Source organism: Pyxicephalus adspersus, chromosome 8 (assembly GCF_032062135.1).
Source record: "Pyxicephalus adspersus chromosome 8, UCB_Pads_2.0, whole genome shotgun sequence".
In the NCBI taxonomy this organism is placed as follows: domain Eukaryota; kingdom Metazoa; phylum Chordata; class Amphibia; order Anura; family Pyxicephalidae; genus Pyxicephalus; species Pyxicephalus adspersus.
This window is the reverse complement of record NC_092865.1, coordinates 21,902,063-21,916,478: the sequence shown is the minus strand read 5'-3', so window position 1 is coordinate 21,916,478 and position 14,416 is coordinate 21,902,063. Positions and strand designations below refer to the sequence as shown.

Sequence of the window (14,416 nt, the reverse complement as noted above, 5' to 3'; positions counted from 1 at the left end):
ACCTGTGTCCATTAATAGAAAGTATTTACTATGTGCCAATATCAGCTCACCTGACCTTGAAGAAGCCATATTATCTCTGCTAGGCTTACAGACACTTATTTCCATATAGGCTTTATTCTTGAGACATTTGCTCAATGAGCCTGCTTCCTTGGTACAGCTCTGCATTCATTACCAGGTCTACATACTGATGAAATATTACTAAACTGCATTGAGAACTAGAAAGCTTCCTTGTTGTGTTGTCGTAAGCCCATACACACAAAAGACCTGGGTATTTGTAAACACGCACTAAACCCTGTGTCCACAGACACACGCAGAATGTGTACTTATTTAAAACATCAACACACACTGGTCACTGGAAAGTCTTGTATTATTATATTTTTTTTCTTGTGCTTTTTTTGCCAGTTTTTGCAAATTCAAAATTACGACCTTTTACAAGCTCCATTAACCCCCTTTGTACCAGATGACACGCTCCCTTGCAGGTGTCACTGGTGACAATAATAAGGCTTTAGGAGATAGTTGAATAGGTATACTGCTAGGTTAGGCTAACAGTGAAACAGATAAATACCCAGTTCTATAGAATTTTGTACGCCCATAAACATTTAAATTTGACACTTTAAAATAATCCTGTTTCTACATGTTTATTTTTTTTCTAGTTACGTTTCTTTTAATCCCCCCTTGGCTCATCTTCACACATTATACGGCCAGATCTTCAACTGTCCTTCCATATTAAAAGGCAAGGAAAGATGGTGTCATCAGGAGGTTCCTCTTAATATGGCTTAAGCTGTGATGTCTTTTAGAGTTCTCATAGCTCTTTGGAATTCACAGCTTTGTCTTCAGCTTGGGCACTCTTGGCTTGCCAGAAGAAACTGCATAACAATGACATTCATCAACATGTCACTGAAGGTTGCACATCATTCAGGTTGCACAATTAAATTTAGAAAGCATTGACTATAATAACATATAACATTTTTCATTGCATCCTTTTGTTTGGCAAATGTAACCATTTTGGGACTCTGCCGCTTCAGTACAAAGATAGTGCAGAGCCAAGGACTACTGTAGTGGTAAGAACAGACTTCACAAAAGGAAGACACTGTACATGATTCTCAAGCCTGATTAGGCCTTTGCTATGTATCAAAGAAGCTTAAGAATGAACTGGTAGGAACTTCTAGCTGCAGAGCTTTGTTGTCTCATATGTGGAGCCATTAGGAAGCTGACTGCTGAATACAGAAAGCTGGGCTTGTATTCTTCCCACCTCATTGCTGCTCATTTTCAGTCGGTGTCGCAGTAAGCAGTTAAACAAATCCAACTTACGGGCACCAGGTGGGGAAAGGAAATTGACCCGTTTTCTCAACTCTTGCATTTCCATAAGTGCTCCTTCTCTGGATCCAGGCTGCTCAAGTTTTTGAGCCAAGCCTCTAATTGACTCAGGGTCAAAGGGCACACTATACCCAAAAGCGTGAAGACCATCAATACGGACATATTCAGGGTCTCCCACTTTGTCATCCAAAGTCTGTTTGTCAGTCCATTCTGCTGAATCTTCCTCTCCTTCTTCTTCTAGAGGATTGCTTCTCATGTAAAAATGGACAGTTTCAAAAAATGACCGCCACCGATGACCTAATATCAAAGTCCAGTTTTGGCAGCGGTCTCCTCCTTCCATGTCCCAAGTTTTCTCCCAGCTTGGAAAACCTTGCTCCCCAGCAGGCAACAGCCAACTTTCTGAGTGGCTCCCTCCAAAGGGATTAACATACACTGTTACTTGTGGATCTCTGGTCCCATTCCCAGCAAGACAAAGGCGCATTGAAAGTCCTAGAAGCATATGCAACTGCCTTGGCCAATGCTTGTTGCTCTTACAGGTCAGCAGCATACGCTTCCTGCCTCCCATTTGAAACCACATGCCAAGTCGTAGATCTCCAGAAATAAAGAATGCTGGGGCTCTCAAGCGTCCATCTTGCTTTAGGAGCAAGTACTTCACCTCCAAGTCCTGAAGGCTACCTTCTGTCCCTAGGTAGGGTTCTGAGGACTCAGGCACTGAAGGCACACACAGGCCTTGAGCTGAGAGGGTGTATCCAGGGTTGCAGCTGGCACACTGGGAATGGTGTACTGTTGAACAAAGGGAACACAAGGGACCTGGTCCTTGTATGCAGGGTATGTTCACCTGGCAGTTGGGATGCTGGAAAGTGCAGGTACAACTGTGAGAAGCCTCTAGAAATGTGCCAGGCACGAGAGAGGCACTACAGTACAGAAGGGACTGAATCCGATGCCACCAATAGGATACAGACCTGCAGAAAATAAAGAAAAAGAAATTACTATTTACTTAAACCTAAGCATTTTATAATATATTAATGCTACATCATATGTACAGGCATATTCATGAAAGCAGAGCAAAGAACAATAAAGATGTGCAAAATGATGTAACCCATATCAAGATGTATTACGGGAAATGCATTATATTTTTTGTATTGAGTAAACTGAAGAGATTAGGCCAATATCAGATGTGGATTTATGGTGGAAAGGTGTTAATTGGGAACTGATTATAAAATTGCATTCTCTTTAAAAGATGACTTATATATTGCTAGGCATTTGAAGGTCATGTGACAATCACAGCTGTAATTTTTTTTAAACCTCCCCAAGAGGGAGTGATAAAGTTTCAATCTGTGAAGGAAAGCATTACCTTTGACTTACTGCCTTGCAACCAGTCGTGCTTGGCATTGTAGTAATTATACATTAATAGTCTGTCTTTTGCATAATTATCGTATATGGTAGATCTTTCTGTAATGTGTTTTATAGCCATCTTTATAACTTTTCCAAGCTTGACATGTCTCTGAAGACTGGTAACTTTTCTTTACTGCATGCCATAGTTATCAAAAGACCTTATGAGCTGTGTGGATACATCAAAACGCATCTCTCCGATCATCATCATCTTGTTCAACAATGACTTACATTTTTACTCATTAAAAAGCCAAGGTGTGAATAGGTCTTTAATGCTTATGCAAAAGTTATCAATCTTGTTTGAAATGTGTTATAAAACAAATTTAACAACCATTAAACACAATCTTGTTAACATCAGTACAAATTACAAAAGAACCTTTTTTGCTTTCAGGTTGGATCTGATTTTTAGAAAAGCAGTTTGTCTTATTCAAACACGTTCCACTCTAATTTTTAATTCAATTGATGTCAATAGAAAACATCTGAAATGCAGGCTGAGTGCAGTAGAGGCATTTAAGATGCATATGTGATGCCTTCCCCACTTATTTTGAAAGGAAATTGACCTTGTTAATAAAGAACATAAAAGAAAGTGAACATGTCAGTAGTTTTAAATGTTCAAATAAATACCCTGCCAAAAAACAGGGTTTGCAAAGTGTTAACTATCATATTTGTAATGGAGTAAAATGTTTCCAGTGCATCTAAATAAGTTCGGTCCTACCAAGGGCTCAACATCCCCTTCTGTGCTAAGGCTGCAGTCCATTATAGGTTACCCAATCCTTTCTGTCCAATATTAGAACCTTTATTGATCATGGACAGCACTGGACAGGGAAGGTTTTTGCACCAAACTGGTAACAATTCAAAACTATAGGAGTAACAAGAGTTATATTATGTTATATTTTGGCAGCACTTTAAGTCTTAGGGTCCTGTTTACCTCTAAATGACATAATGCTTGTGCTTAAAAATGCATGCTACTTACAATTGTTGTATTGCATATATGTGTTGTATGTTTATGCCTTTCAGGTATGCTGGCCCCTGAAAACAGGCTTGGCATTTTGGTTGCTCAGCAGCTACTGTGCTGGCCTTGTAGCACAAGGGTGCAAGATGCCATCTGCATGAAATTTGTATATTTTTCATGTAGTTGCATAGGATTCTTCTGGGTGTTTCCATTTTGTCTCCAGTACCTACCAGTATGCTGGTAGGTTACATAGTAGGTCAGGTTGAAAAAAGTCCATGACGTACAACCAGGTTTTTCGGTTTCCTCCTAAAACATTTGCTCTTAGACTCTAGGGACTTGACTATGTAAAGCACAACTAAAAACATCTATAAAGATGCTAAAAGACCCTGCCATTTTACTAATGTAGCTAGGCCAATAGGACATGGCCTCTTGCTAGAGACAGGTCTTAGAAACATGTTTGTAACATAAAAAGGAACGTATCACCCTCACCTATGACATTTTTTCCATTATGTATGCATGCGTGTTATTAATTCACATCATAATGCACTTTCTATTGAATGTATATCATAACTCATATTAATGCATGTTGATGTGCATCAAGATATATGTTGACTTGCATTTTAATGTAAGTGTTAACATGCATTTCGATGCATCAGTCTTTGATTTTATTGGAAATCGCATAAAGCTAAAGCTGTAAGTTCAGTCTTATTATCTGAATGAATGACAGATTTCCTTTAAAAATAAGCTACATTGTATTTTACGAATATAATTTACTACTGTAATACTTATCTAAAGTAAATTTATATTTGTTTTATTTTACATGATTAATGTATTTATTGAACACACTTGTCAATGCTCCCTCTAGAGGTCCTCTGCATATATATGCACATTCATGTTCAAACATTTGAACACAAGTTGCAAAAAACAACCTTTTAATTATTTCCCAATTATTTTTCTATATAAAAAGGTTGGTTATTTAATTTTTTTTGCGGGAATACAGTAACATTTTACAAGAAATTGTTGAATGTCCTTTGGCTTGTTTTGGTTTTTGAAGGGTTGGCCAAACATTATTTATAGTTGGGCATACGTTCACCCAACTTTAAAGACTGACTGATGAACTTCAAACAATGTTCACCCATCTCTCATACGCGCATACTGCAAAACCACTTCAGCTACTTTTTCCCTAAACAAACATACATCTGCCACCAAAAAAACATTAAATTATGTATAAAAAGATTCTGGCCTAAAACATCTGACCAGTTCTTTTATGTCTCCAGGACTCCAGGTTGTCGGAGCACGATACTTCAATACCTGGATTGTCATAGCAAAAGTAACTATTATAAGGGGTCCTTCTTGTTCAATGTTTACATTTTATTACGAAGGATGAAACAGGAGCTACTGGAACACAAAAGTAGGAGGAAACAACACAATAGAAAAAATATTAAAAAAAATGACAAGTTGACTCAATTCGCCAGCTTCCTCCGATAATGCCAAATGCACTCTGGTGAACAGAACTTCTAGACCTTTATAACACGAAGGAACCCCCTGAAATACCTTTCAGGTCTTCAGGGACCCCCTACTATACTTACTATATCCACAGCTCACAGTACATTAGTGTGGTGGTCAGAAGGAAGAATGCCTCTTACATTGCTGACCAGTGGTAAGGCTGTCACCCTTGAGTATAGCCAAAACGATCATTGGTATCTCTTAAACTGACCTGGGGGTCACAAATTTCTCAATGTTGAAGGAACCCCTAGTAACCTTCTTAAGGAACCTTAAGATTCTAGGGAGCCCTGGTTGAGAAACACTGCTCTGGACCAATCGCATATTTTGATGGTGTCTGTTGCTGTTCCTTTTTAAGCAACCCAATTGGATTAAATACTACCAATGTAAATCTCAAATGGAGATCAAAAGTGGGTGATAATGGTACATCAAATCTTAATGAGGCAAATAGTCTAAAAAGATTCCATATGACTCAAGACAAGTAGTCAATATTCAAAGTTAGACCCCAGAACAACAATGCAATATTATTGATAGTTGGCTATTGACTATTTTTTATCTTTCTAGAAGTACTAATAATTTGGGACTCCTAAAATTATATTGCAGTGCAACTATGGTCAATAAAGAGATTTTATGATCTCTTCCTTATAAATCTGATTCATTCCAACTCTTGCAAAGTCATATATACACTAATATAAATGTCAAGATAAACAGCATGAGAATTTACAACCATGTTTATTATAGCCCATGTGAATTAGTGTTTTTCAGAAAGAGGACTGAACATTGTATACATATGGGATTAAAGCTTGGATACTGGTAAAGTAGAACTAAACTTGCTTTAACAAAAAATGATTAGGAGATAGCATTTCTTGGCAGAAGAGATAAATACTAAAGTAAAAAATAAAAGTATAATAAGGAATAAAGGAAACCCATACTACGTGAAATATATGCTTCTACTACCGGTAGTAACTTCCCTTTTTTTAGGGATTTCATCCAATAGCTTTAATGCCAAGCAATGGACAGAAAACAAAATGTAGATAAGAAGTTCATCACTCAAACTGTGCTGGCTTTATGTTTTTTTCGGGGGTGAAGGACTATTTAGTAATGCCAGCCTTCTAATTACTCAGCACAGACAGGAAAATTTACCAGGACGTGTCACGAACTGCAGGAATATGGAGATCCTCTGGAATAGGGACAATACATCATTTTATTTTTCATAGTAGTTTTATAAAAGTGCAAAAGAAATATATGCTATGGCCAGTTTATATGGCACTTGGTGCTGTTCTTTAATATTGGGTTTCTTCATTTTGAATAAGGGAAAGTTAGTAAATGTGTAGCCTTATTACAGGATGTAAATTACTAGGACAAAACCTACAGATTCTAAAGCTTAATCCCAGCCATTGCTTTCTTTCTTGTACAGTTGTATAGGCTTCTCTCCTATACTGAAATCACTTATTCCAATTTTACTGTACACTGTCTGCTTCCTACATTGCATGGTAAATGTTGCAGAGAGCCAGACAGAGCCTACCTTACTTCCAGGGTGGAAATACAGCATCATCCAATTATTCCCCCTCCAACTGTCCCTTATTCACCCCTTTTATTTATTTATTTGATTTCATTCCTTCTACATATCATATGTGGATGTTAACTTGGGTGGTTTTCTCAATGTTTCTGGAAGTTTTGCACAGCACTCTGTTGTCCCCCCCACCAGCAATGATCTTCCTGGGTTGCACAGAAATACAGGTATGATATCACAGGTGCTCATAAATAAAAGCTGTACAATTTTTTAAAAAATATCACTAGTATGTTGATGAGGTGGAAACTTCAGATTTGAAATAAATTATGGAAGTCTATTTGAAGAAGTTTGTAGATTGCCTATATATATTTTATATTTAAATATATATATTTTTTTTTCTTGGAGGCATTGAGCTGGGAGCATGAAAATATCAGTTGCTGAGTATAAAACAAATATCTGGATAAAATCACACATGCAGCTGGTTTTCCATGTTTTGTGCCTTGGGGTCTGTAATTAAGCAGAAATCGTGTTAGACCAGGCGCGTATGCTGTTGAGAGCAGATGCTTATGTTTAACTTCACCAGTCCAGCTTTCACCTACAGTAACTCATTGGGAGGATAAAACTTCCCCTGGAAAACTGTTGAAAAGACATGCAGCGCCAGCCAAAGTGGATTTGTGTGTTTACTTGTGTAATTAAAATGGCTGTGCCTCCTTAAAGGTCATTTCTGAGATAAATATAGCAGCCTAACTAATTAAATATAACAATGTTAGCAGAAAAGGTTACATTTCTTTCATTACTTGGCAATTGTGCCGTAAATCCATTTTCTCAGAGATATTTCATTTTGAAAGGCTGAAAAATATAAAGATTGTAAATTCACCACTGCAATGAATATTCAGATCTACATCTGCATCTGTATGGATGGTTTTATTGGCTTTTATTACTGCTTAGGTAATACATTTGATTATTTTATTTTAAGAGAATGAACATTTGTAAAAGACATTGCTCTGATCTGTAAGCAACAAAATATAGGAGTTTTCATTGCTAAATAAAAAGAATTACGTCCAGTTTTATTTAGTTTACGTTAATTTAAGGTTAAGGTATTATATCAAATTATTATTTTGCAAATTAATATTTATTACAGGGAGCAACTATATCAAATGATTTAAGAAACAAAATATAATAATATTATAATATTATCTTTTCTAAATCACAACAGAAGCTGTTTACTTTCCACCACTCACTCTTTCTATTTTTCCAAAGGTCTTTACAGAACCACTAGAACAGAATTTTTACCTAAATCTAGGATAATAAATATAAAAATATCTACCCATAAAACTCCTGTATGTTCCCTGAGAGGATTTTTTAGAGCACCAACTGACACCATCTGCATTTGGCATAAAGAGCAGCTGACAGGGCAAATAAAACACTCAGAACACAAAAATTCAAAAATTCCTAGATGGCCAAAGACAACATCAAAAACCTACGACAACAATATTTAATTGGCCAGATGTTAGTGTAAAGTTATGTACACATACTAGATGATTGTTGCCCAAGATGAATGGTTGTGCTCATCTTGAGTAAAAATCTAGAATCTGTGCGCTGTGGTCCCCCGAACATGGATGACCACTGTATTCCTATATGAAGGGGAGCAGGGGGGCTGCTCACTTCATTCTCCTGTCACTAGAAACAATCACAAAAGATCATCAGCAGAAATCTGATATCTACCTGATGTCTGTACAGGGCTTAAGAAAGAACTAAACACACAATTACCCAAAACACAAGCACTTACCTTAAGTCCCGCAGGGCCGTCCGATCCATCCAGAGGTCTCTTCCATCGGGTCCCACGTCGTCCCGGCATTCGTCTTCGGCTTGTCTACCCTTTTATGTAAAGTGAAAATTCTGAGTTTAAGTACGCTTAAAGTATCAGCACCTAGCTAGTGAGTGCCAAATTTACAAGAAAATCCAGCTACTTGTCACATCCTAAGATGCTTTAGGTCCTTCAGGCAATATTTAACATGAGATTCACTTTCAAACAAAAAGAAGCCAATGTCATCTTCACTACAGTCCCTCTTGCCCTGGATGTTCCCTAAAGGAATATGCATTTTATATATGTTTTGTCTCAGAATAGAAAATAAACATATTAAGGTAAAATGGTTTGAGTGCATCGGATTCTACAGACCTTATGTGTTACGCCTTCATACTATATCATGTTCTCGAATTTTATTTTCTCTACTGTACCTTTATGGGTCTGTTCATTCCATTTTAAGCCTGATATTCTTTCTCCAATCTCTCAGGCTCAGTGTCCATGAAAATAATAATAAAAAAGTAATATTTCTCAGACAGCTTTAAAGGGCATAAATTCGCCTCTTTTATCTTGTGCCACAGAACGCCTGGAATGAGTGACCTCACTGCTGTCAGCAGTTTCCACCAAAGCTTGCGTGTTAACATTCTAAGCTGCAAAATCAAGCTGTGACTTTTCCTGACATAGGAAATTGACAAAAAACATACAGACAGAGGTTTAGCTGTATTATCCGTGGTTACTGAGATTTGACTACAATATTTTCTGGTGTTCAACATTCCTTTCTAAACCAGCTTTGTGGAAGCAAGCAACCTTTTAATAAAATATGTACAGCAGTAACATTTTTCTCTAGAAGTCCGCAATCACAACGATCTGCCTTTCTATTCAACAAAGATGGAGATGAAAGAGCTTTACTTACTTTGTTTCTTGTTGGGATACAAATGTAGAACACCATCAGCCTTATTTAAAACAAAATTCTAATAACTAAAAGGTAACCCATAGTGAAACAAATATGTAGGCTCTCGCTGGGTTTCTTTAGAAATTACAATTCCCTGTCATGCTGATCCTGTCTGTGACTTTATTACTTTAAGTTACTGGCCCTGAACAAGTAATAAGATTAGGGGTTCTAACTTGATTTGTTGCAGGATTGTTCTACATCGGTGACTCAAAGTACTGAAGTTACATGATCAACATGACAGCTAGGCAACACCCATTGTAAGGACAAAGTAAGGAATAACAGACAATGTATTCTCTCAGGACTGGTTGCATTGGAGTGTGGCTTTGACAGTCCCACTAATATTTCATCTTAGATGCTTTATTTGAGTTTCTGAATGAATATTTCTGAAGAATAATGCAAAAAAAAAATCCCAGTATGCCAATACCATCCTGCATGTGGGTGGTTTTGGGAACAATCAGGCCTTGAGCAAATATAAAGAGCATAACATTCCAGTTCCCTGCATCCCCTACCATTTTGTCACCTGGAGCCTTGGGAAAGGCGGGAGCCCAGTTTGCCCTTCCCTGAAGCTTTTCAGAACAAGAGTTCAGGGCTGTTTTTAGATCAGTTCTTTTCAATCTATCCTGCTAACACCAACACAGTTCATTGAGAAAGAATAGAAACATGTCACTATTTTTGTGCAGTGCATTTCCAATAAGAATAAAGCAGACCATGCAATTTATGTGACCATAACAACTTATGGGATGGAGTGTCTTGGTCACTGTATTGACATCACCTACAAATTGATAGGAGCCTGGTGACCCAGATACTTTACAAAAGATTGGTTCTTAATGGCTATGGACTGGCAGGGAAGAGATGGAAATGCATGGAAGGTTAACTTATATTCTTTTGCTACTTTTTATGCATGGCTAAATGCACTTTTAGGCCTGAAATTTACTTAACCCGCCAAAAAACATTATATATTTTCTGAAACCACAGACCCTGGAGAATAAAACCGCAGTAATATTATAGTAGTAATGGCAGTAAAAAATACAATTAATTGATATTTCTGTGGACAAATTTCCCACTTATGCCACCAGTACAAATGAAAGGCTATTTTACAGTTGGACATGTAATTGGCGGTCAAAGTGTTAAAGGAAATAAAGCACTGCTATGTATTATAACATCTCTTTATAGTGCTTTTGTAATGGATGCAAATGTTTTGCACTCTGGGTAATGCATGCTATAAGCAATGCTTCTGGTGTGAAGTAATCCTCAAACACAGCTCTGTCTTTCCTGTGACAGTCATATGTCACCGCTCTCAAAAAAGCATTTAGCATATGTTAGTGGACAGAAATAGGAGTTTGAGATAGAGATGAGGACTTAATTGTGGATGTTTGACAAAAAGTCAAAATTTGCATATCCATAACAGACCTGTTTAATCTGCTTTGGCTGTATATTTTAGGAGAAGCAGTGAATTGTAAGCATCTGGTAGTGCTATGTTCGCATGGTTGGAGAATCGAAAAGTTCACTTTAGTGATTTTATAATAAAAGCAGGGATACCGTAGACATGTTCACATGGGGTTTCTTTTAAATATTAAAAAATTAAAGTGCACAATAAGGAGCACAACAAGAAAGCAGGAGTTAGCAATAAACATTTTTCATCCTCTGGCTTGTATCTAGATTCTCTATATAAATGCAATTGCTAGTCTCAGGTTGGACCCCTTTGCTTTCAGAACTGCTAAAATTCTTGCTCACATAGACCTAACAATATGCTGGACAGATTTCTCGGGAATTTTAGTCATGTTGACATGATGGCTTCACGCAGTTGCTGCAGATTAGTCAATTGCATATCCATGATTCAATTTTCCTGTTCCAACACATCCCAAAGTTGCTCTGTTGGACAGAGATCTGGTGACTGTGGAGGCCATTGTCATGTTTGAGATTGAGATGATTTAAGATGTATGACATGGTATGTTATCCTGCTGGAAGTAGCCATCAGAAATAGGTTACACAGTAGTCATAAAGAGATGGACATGGGCAGCAGCAATACTAAGGTAGATGTAGCATTCAAACAATGCTCAATGGATAGCAAGGTGTTCTAAGTTGGCCAAGCAACTATCCTTCATGCCATTATCACCAAGGTAGAATGGATTCATGGTTTCATGTTTTTGACACCGAATTCTGACCATATTATCTAAATGTTGCAGCAGAAACTGAGATGCCTCAGACCAGGCAACATTTTTCCAATCATTTCTTGTGCAGTCTGGCATTAGGTGACTGTTCTTAGCTGACAGGATTGCTGCTACTGTAGTCCACCTGTTGTAAGGTTGGACATGTTGTGCATTCAGGGATGCATACCTTGATTGGAACAAGTGGCTAGAGTTACTGTTTTCTATTATCTGAAACTAATTTGACCATTCTCCTCTGACATCAGAAAGGCATTTTAACTTTTTTTCACTCTTTTTTCAAACTATTCTTCAAAAAAAAATATGAAATGGTTATGTGTCAAAGTCAGATCAGTGTTTTTAAATTATTAGATTTTCCCATTCTGGTGCTTGGTTTGAACGTCAACAGTTCAACAATTCACCTTGACAGTGTCTACGTGCCTAAATGCATTGCGTTACTACCATGTGATAGGCTGATTAGATATTTACATTAACAGTTGAAACGGTGTACATGATAAAGTGATTGGTGAATGTTTATGTTAGATAGATAGATAGATAGATAGATAGATAGATAGATAGATAGATAGATAGATAGACACATGCACTCACTGAGCTGTGGCTTGCTTTGACAATAATTGACATGCTGTGACATGTTTTATATATAATAAATAATCTCTAATGTTAGGGAGGATGGAGGTTTGCAGTGAATGTGTAAAACAATTTCTAGGATATTTGAAGAATGTGTGCAGTGGTTCTATGGGAAATATTCCTCCATGTGATGCAATTTACTGTGATTTTAGCCTGGAGCTTACCAATACCTTTAAACACCTTACAATTAAGATCGACAGCACGTATCTAATACATCATTACATTTATACCCAATGCGATCCATTTCAAGGAGCAAATTGAAATATAAACTGTTGCTGCGCTTGGTGTAACACAGTATCAGATTACAAAAATAGGGACAAAACAGTCTGAGATGCTTATTGAGTTACCAGTATTGACTTCTGCACCGAATCATCTCTCATCTGAGTGAGAAGCCTGGTGTGTTTGGTATATTTCTCCATTACTGCATGTGATTGTGTTATGTGTAATGGAGATGGGCACCAGGTGAGCCAGGTGTTAACTCTTACCTGTGCTAGCTATTTACAGCATTACCAAGGCTCTCAGCAAGGGTTTAATGCATTTTGAGGAAATTGATAGACTTCTGAGCTTATTCACTGACAGCATACAAAGAAAAGTAAGATAACCTATAACCGCCAATCAGTATTCACTTTGTACATGTCTGCCTTCAGTAAAACAATAATTACTGCCATTTTGCACTTTGCTCTTTGATTTTTTGTTTTAAAGTGGATCTTTTTAGTAGATTTTTTTTTAATTTAGTAGAGTTATTTAATGTCTGTGCCCATGATCAGGGTTCCCACTTTATGGAACAATGAATACAAATCATTAAAAGAGAAAACATTAGCGGATGTCTAAGCAAAAAGCAACATTTCTGGGGTGTCAAACTCCTGAGGCCCCAATGTGCTTAATAGTTTCTCAAGAGTACAGAAGTACCACTGGACTGGTGAAAGGAACCAATGACTTGAGCTAATGATTTCCCAATAGAGAGATTAAGTGAATATCATCTTATTTTACAGGACTTGTCCTGGCCAATCAACTTCTGCTGACTAGGTCATATTAAAGCAATCTGTATGTTAACTTGTACTAACCAGGCTACCATTACCAACCTCTTCTAGATGCTTGGCCATACTGATATACAATTTTCAACACCGCCAGTCACTGACCTTGAACAAATCTAAAGAAAAGTTGTGATTTTGCCCTGAATTTAAGCTGACCAGTAACATAATTAGCAAAATTAGAATAAGTTAGCATTTCCAAAAGAAAGTTGCCAATGGCAGACTACCTATCCCTATGTCCTATCTTTTGACACCATAACAAACAAAAACATATTTAATGTACTGCAAATACATTTTTTCAAGTAAAGCAACAGAAGATTCTTCTTCCCAGAATCCTCTTGATGTCTAGCTAGGCTTTAGCTATTTACTAGCTCTTTTTAAAGGTGAGAGTGATTACATAATTAAGTTGTAATTAATCCCGAATCTAATTGTGTCTGCCATGATGATGTATCCCATACACTAGGGGCTTCTCCAGGGAATTGCCTCCTTCTTAGAAAGGTCAAAGGGATTTCTGTTTTTCTCGAAAAAAAGCATTTGGAGAGCAATTAAGAACTAAAAAAATACCTTGAAGAGCAGCTAACCTACAATATGCCATGCTTAACAGACTGTGTTGTACGGTGAGCATATGCTTAATGGATCAGCAGAAAGGTGAGATGTTGCTATTTGCATTTCTCTACCCAAAAGCCTTTGCTGCTGCTGAGAGATGAAATATGGCACTTCCAGTGATACATTTAGGCATTGTGTGAGAACAGAACATCAAATAAGAAAGAAAAAAAATCATTACGTTTGTTCTAGCATCTAACGAAAAAAAAGGCCACTGATTGAAACCAGCATCCCTTTATCCACCTCTATTACAGCACGGAGAACTTTGTAGCAGCACTGAACAGTTACTTTCAAAGACTTTCTAACAACTGTAAATTGAAAGTGAGTTTTTTTTTTTCTTTCATTTAGACTTTTTTCATACCTATATCTTGTTTTATTCATGCCTAAACGCTGCTACTTGCTTATTCCCCTATCTGTTCTATATCAGGTATGCACAATTCTTCTCAGTAAATGTCATGCATGCTTGTGTGCTCTTTAGGTTTAACAACTAGAGACATGGCTGAATAGAAGGGATATGATATGATACTGGAAATGCAGAAATTTATTTGGCAACCTTG

The 14,416-nt window shown here is 37.2% G+C and overlaps 1 protein-coding gene across 1 annotated transcript in view; it reads right to left on the bottom strand.

Moving 5' to 3' along the window:
* Positions 1-349: 349 nt before the first annotated feature.
* Positions 350-14,416, bottom strand: part of BRINP2 (BMP/retinoic acid inducible neural specific 2) — a 202,122-nt gene continuing 188,055 nt past the window's right edge. Inside the window, exon 8 of the mRNA XM_072419737.1 lies at positions 350-2,279. Within this exon, the coding sequence (XP_072275838.1) occupies positions 1,166-2,279 (1,114 nt within the window). The 3' untranslated portion in view covers positions 350-1,165. The remainder of the gene's footprint in view (positions 2,280-14,416) is intronic.